General features: G+C 40.8%; 1 protein-coding gene across 2 annotated transcripts in view; it reads right to left on the reverse strand.

Annotated features, from left to right (window-relative positions):
• zgc:153867 (uncharacterized protein LOC337226 homolog) overlaps positions 1 to 5,768 on the reverse strand; it is a 6,285-nt gene extending 517 nt beyond the window's left edge. Inside the window, exons 1-7 of one of the 2 annotated variants that reach the window (XM_035656979.1) lie at positions 5,664 to 5,768; positions 5,212 to 5,239; positions 2,479 to 2,622; positions 2,116 to 2,289; positions 1,671 to 1,748; positions 1,216 to 1,250; positions 11 to 145 (exon numbers count right to left, since the gene is read on the reverse strand). In XM_035656979.1, the coding sequence (XP_035512872.1) occupies positions 1,222 to 1,250; positions 1,671 to 1,748; positions 2,116 to 2,289; positions 2,479 to 2,622; positions 5,212 to 5,239; positions 5,664 to 5,666 (456 nt within the window). In that variant the 5' untranslated portion in view covers positions 5,667 to 5,768 and the 3' untranslated portion in view covers positions 11 to 145; positions 1,216 to 1,221. Of the gene's footprint in view, positions 1 to 7; positions 146 to 1,215; positions 1,251 to 1,670; positions 1,749 to 2,115; positions 2,290 to 2,478; positions 2,623 to 5,211; positions 5,240 to 5,663 lie in introns of those variants that run through there. The other variant, XM_035656980.1, reaches the window with a different exon arrangement.
• Positions 5,769 to 6,336: the final 568 nt, after the last annotated feature.

The raw sequence follows: 6,336 nt of genomic DNA on the forward strand, positions 1-6,336 counted from the left end.
TGGATAACTAATCCATGGAAACGGTCGGGTGGGTGGGTGGGTGGGGGGACTGTAGAAGCTTAACTGCAAAAAGAGGGTACATGTGACAGGGTAAAAAAGTAGGATGCTCTTCGTCTTCACCCGTTCATGACCATCCTGACCAGTTCTGTAAAAGAGGAGAAAGAGACAAATGTAAGGACTCATGGTCTAGATCTTCACAGGGACCCCCTCCAACTACAGCATGTGGCACTAAAGCCCACTCCTCATCCAGCTTTCGTGAGACCGGGTGGGAAGTGCTGCGTTTGGAGGCAGATCCCCCATATTCTGCACACCCAGAGGAAAAAGAAGGGTTGAAGAGGGTACTGAGAGAAATAGGTGAGGTAATCATCTCTATCTCCTATTCAGCCAAAGCATTTGGCCTTGTCTATGATCCAAGAAGAGCTGGTTAGAGAAGCCATCCTCGCTGTTTGCTTTCCTCTAGTTGAGAAGCAAAGAAAAGTTCAGAAGATCGAGGGAGCTACAGTCCAGTCAGAGAGCGGCCAGCTAAAAATTCAGCTTCCATCAGTACAGAGGAGAAAACAATCAGCACAAGAGCAACTCATTGCAATTCTCTGGTTAGTAGAAAAAAGGGACTGGTCTACTCTTCCAAAGCTGGTGGCTATCCTCAGATTTACCACATGTCTACAATGTAATGAACACTGTATTTTATCTGTCTATGAAAAGAGCAGCACCTCTAACACAAACGGAGGAAAAAAAGCCTATTTTAATAGCGCCATTGACATGCAAATGAGACTAAAAGAGCTGGCTAGTGAGCTCCACACCCATCAGCTCACATAACACGACAGTGGCCACCAGGCTTTCCCTGAATGAGACCAGTCACTTCCCTATGTGTCCACAATATCCCCTTAAATAGACTGAGGGGAGTCCCAGACACATGCAGAGGGGCATGCTGCAGCCAGGGGCCAAGACAGAGGGCTGCAGGAGAGAGAGACAGAACAGCAGGGGGCTACACATGGGCCAAAGCCTCAGGACTAAAGATGAGAGAGACCACCAGGCTTTCCCAAAGGCACCTACGGGTCAAATCTACTTTCCAACAGCACATTGCTCCCGTTTGTCAATATGAGGAGAACAACTACAGCTGATTAGTGTTAGGATGGCCTAATGGGAGTGGATTATTATTAACAACTAACAGGAAAGCCTGGAGGTGCCATCTCATGGTATACCCAATGCCCGTACCGGCCCTCAGCCTGACATGATGTGGCGGACAAATGCTGTGGAGGAAGAACAGTTAACACACTGTCAGCAGTTGACATTTACACATGGCCTCTTAAAGCAGACAATTAAACACAGAAGTATAAACAACACATGACAAGACAGTAGACAGTACAACGAATAGACACCCACCTCAACATAAGACTACATCAAGCACTGTCAATTTAGTAGTTAAAAAGGTGCTTCTAACTACATTTTTTCCTCAAATGACTTCTCTAGGCAACTACACAATATTTCACATCAACACAGCACACATAAAGAGTAATTCATGACTGAGGTTTCATTATCACATTGCCAAGACTGGTTATGACGGTTACATTGAATAGTTTGCACGAGTTATGGAAACGGAGTCATAACACAGCATAAGCCTAATTATAGCAAGTATCCCATGTTGTTCTTGTTTATTTTTTTGCTCTCACCTTCATAATTGATGCAGCCATTTGCATCTTCGTGCCCCGCCAAGAGCGTCTCCACTTCCTCCTCTGACATTTTCTCACCTGAAAAAGGAACATTTATTACTTTACATGGGTGACATTACCATGATTTTATTATTTATTTTATTATTTATTTTACTTTAAAAAAAAGGAACAACATTTACACCGAAACTAATAATATAGGAAATAAATGACAACTAAGAAGAATGATAATAATACTAAATACATTTGCATACCCCATGGTGCCAAACCAAATATTCACTTCTCATTCACTTTTAATGCCATGTTCATTCAGTTTTCAGCAGATTAATTTTGCACTGACACAATCTACGGTGGATATTACAGTATGTAATGTATGTATAAAAGAAACCAGGCCAAAATAGTCTTTCCATGCAGACATCCATTCAGAGGTGATAAAAATGGAACTTGCCTAACGTGGTGAGGACGTGACGGAGCTCTGCTCCCATTACTGTGCCGTTGCCCTCCTTGTCAAAGACACGCAGTCCCTCCACAAAATCCTCCATGGAGCCCTGATCTTTATTCTTAGCAATGGCCTGGAACATGGGCAGGAACTGCTCAAAGTCTAGCATCTTGGTGTTCATCTCTGAAAAAAGAAAAGAAAAACTGAACATATGAGACAAGTCTCTGAGCCTCTAGCTGCAGCACTCAGTACAACATTGTGGCAGGAAGACTAGAATTATGAGAGAAATTATTTTTTCAGCACAGTGACAATATAATGATTTATGGACATTTAAGAAATATTACTCCTAATAAACTTATTTTTTCCTCTCACCCTCAGCCTTGGGGTTGCCCAGGACCTTGAGCACCTCTGCATTGACAGGGTTCTGTCCCAGGGCCCGCATGACGTCCCCACACTGGCTGAAACTGATCTTCCCATCTCCTGTCCTGTCGAACAGCAGGAATGCCTCCTTAAACTCTGCAGGATACAAATTAGAGTAGAGATATGAATTACTGTAGAAATGAAAAGAAAGCAGACATTTATGAAGGAATGACACGGAGATATGAAGTGAACTGAAAATGGATGAAAACAGAAAAGCCAGGCAGATTGTAAGGAAAATAAGAAGACGCAGACGAGAGAAAGCACAGATCATGAAAAGTGACTAAGCTGGTACCGGGTTCTCTGCTGGTAGGCCTAATTTTAAAGTTGCAGGGCACAGAGCGCCACACTGACAAACCTGTGTAGGATTTGCCACTCTAGGCAACATAACTATAGCCGGTCAATCCAGAAAAATGGATGTATCGATAAACTGTATGCCTATGGGCAACCCCAAAACTCGTGTTGCATGGACAAGCTCTGTTCAAACACACAAAAAGGGAACATTTTAAAGCTGAAATTTAAAATTCTTTTAATTCATGTGTCATTCCTATTTCCATTTGCATTGTAGCGTGTGGCGCAACCCACAAAAAAAAAAAAAGAGCTTGCTGATTGACAAACCTCTAACTTCCTCAATTCATCAAATACTGTATATTCATGTCATCTGGTCAGTCTTTGATGTGTTCACTACACAGCAACAAAAACAAGGTGAAACAACGTCTCCAATGAAACAACACATGCTCGGTATGAAAAAAGTTTCCAAAGACATCGAGGATATATGTATTACAGGGAAATTTGTTAAAATGTAGTAGTAAATATTAGTTCATAGCTTAAATAAAGTGCCAGAATAAACAGTTACAGTGTGTTATATAAAAGACACAGCAACGACCATCCTAAATGCTGTATGCCCAAACAGAAGTAAACTAATTATAAAAAGGTTCAAATATTCCTCAGAAGAACCAAAGTTAATTATAAGCGGACAAGATAAGTTTATTACTTTTAGCACTTCTCTTGGATTACAGTATGGGGTATATATTTGACAAAGTATTCGAAAAGTTGCCTTAATGCTTAAAAAGCAAGACAAATCTAAAATTTAACAGCAGTAACAAACAAAATGTTTGTCAATTTCACACATGTAATAAATCAACTAACTGTTTCAGCTATGTCAATTATTAGGAGGTGTTAAACCGAGAAATACAACAGTATGTTTTAAGAAATTCAGTCAATCACCAACAAAAACATCAAACATACAAAAAACCATGCATCTGACTACACAATGTCTATTAGTTATACTATTATGCAACTAGTCGGTTCCAGTCGAGGTTCATGTCAACACAGTATCATCTCTAATAATGAAACAAAAGATTCATGTGTCAGTAGTTCATACTGTTTTAGTAATTAATTAACCAGATTCAGTGTCTGGCAGAATAGTCTTTCAGGTGGGACGGAACATTTTCTTTCCAAAACTTTAAAAACACTTCATCTGACACCCGTACTGTTTGCCAACTCCACTTTGACATCAATATCTCACTGTAAGGTTGAAAAGTCAATAAGGCTGTGAGCTACCTGAGCCGTCTGAAGCATTCACATCACCACGCATTGACTTTTCTGGTTGTTGTTAAAGGGAATTACCTAAGCTTTATCAACAGTCAGCAACAACGCAATCTTGCCATTGTTCACAAGGTTGATTAATGCAGATGTGATCTATCAGACACTCTAATTAGGCTCAACAGCTAAAGAAAAGCAAAGAGCTAAGATCTTACTATCAGGGAATCATGGAGTTGGATTACACAATATCCGGGCAGCAGTCTGTTCCTAATGTTATGGGCGCAGCTATTCCCCAAAAAAGCCCAGGCACTGTTGTTGAGTTTTTCCTGTTCTGAGGAATGTGCCTCTTCCCTTCTGGCATGCGAGCACTTTTCCCAACACCATATTTGGTATAGAGGAGTGGAGGAAAGTAGGAGGAGAGTGAGAGCAGCTATAGCCTATTATGTCAACGATGATTAAACAAACCAACCCTAGGACAAAAACCATCCACTACTGTATCCAGCACCAAAAAAGGGCACGATCACTGAGATGAGCCGCTTGGAAGATAACAGGCAAAGTTTATGGCAAACTGACACAACCGGGAATGACTACTGTCCCACAGAACAAGACTTATGAGAACGGATATGAGCTTTGGCTATGTTTGGCTTTATAAGAGCTGCTAATGCATGATTGACTAGAATGACCACAAACAAAACACTGCAACACACGGTCAAAGCTAGTATTGTAACGTTATATGCAAGATAGGACGTACCAAACAACAGTGCAAAGCGACTCTCATTCACATTTAAAACATATTTGGTTTATCCAAAACCAACATGCAGATCACACCCTAAACACTTCGAGATAGCCATCAGTTTTTTTTTTTTGTGCTAAGGCGGTCCCCTTTCACTGACTTACCATGTATTTGATCCAGGTTAAATTCAATCTGGAAAGGACAAGCAGTTTCAAGTGGAAAGTGATGAAACAGTACGGAAATAAGGAAGGAAAACGTAGCCTAATACCAAGACTACTATGACAAGCGGGGCACAGAGCAGGGTGATAGTGGAGATACAGGGCAAAGTGTCATCTCAACCAAAGCAAGAATGAAAGCATGCACAACGAGCGAGATCTGGAAAATGTCACAACACAAAATCAAAAACTCACCAAGGATTTGATCTTCCGAGAAGTCAGACTGTTCAAAGAGAAATTAATAGGCTACATGAAAATGGTTTCCTCTGCAGCACAGTGCAAAGCTAGCTTGGGTTAACTTCAAAGACTGTTGGACATATTATTTAGTTAGTTAGATTGACTCGAACCACATATTCCCTTACTACAGAACATTCAGCAATGATCGGGGGACTCACAACTACTTTGGTGACATTAATGAGGCTACCGTGTGATTGTTAACTTTATCTACCGTGCAAGCTAACGTTAGCCTGTGAAAAGTTGCACTTCCGCTAGCGATCCGCGAGGCAATTCTGATATTCAAAACTCAATTTAACATATTTGCAAAGCTAAACCATTCTCTCGAAACAAGCTAATTACCGGAAAAAAAACCCCACAAAACCACGGTAATCCTAGTTAAGTCGAGTGAAACAAAACAAAAAAAAACCCACCATAGCTGTGTTGGCTGAGGTGTGTCCGAGGCGTCGGCAAACCAAAGAATGTGTGACGGGCTGCAGAGAGGGCCGGGTAACCCTAGCAGCCGTGCGTCATGACGTAAGCACGCACGACGTCCTAGCAGACGGGTAGGCCGAACAGCCGCACTCCATATATAGGTATATAGATCAACGTATGGCTTGTGATTTGCAGTACATGAATTGTATGCCTTAAAACTGCGTACTAACTATTCTTTTTATGAATAATGAGTATAATGAGTTTGGGGATATAAGCTGAATTTAAGAAAATAATGTAATCGTTATGAGACCAAAGATAAGGCCTAAAAATCACATAATCCTACCTGAATGAGGAAGGGGTTTAAATACTTAACGCTCCCCTCCACTCAGGTGTGCGTCTTGCTTTGTTCATTTTAATATAGAATTTAAGGCATGTACCTGCAAGCATGATTGTATAACATCACAACTAGTGTAAGTGCCAAAGTTGAACATTATGTTTGAAAGGAGGTCATTAAAAGTTAAATTTAAGCATGGCTGGAGGAGATCTTTCATAAAAGTTACATTTAGCCAGTCTCTAATGGATCCCATTGTATGTTAAGGGATGTGTGTTCTGATTAAGACATAAGTTTAAAGACGTTTAAAAGGATGTTTGTCCCATTTTGGTGTGTGTTTG

Source organism: Morone saxatilis, unplaced genomic scaffold (genome assembly GCF_004916995.1).
Source record: "Morone saxatilis isolate NCDOM2014 unplaced genomic scaffold, NCSU_SB_2.0 Contig15, whole genome shotgun sequence".
NCBI lineage: Eukaryota > Metazoa > Chordata > Actinopteri > Moronidae > Morone > Morone saxatilis.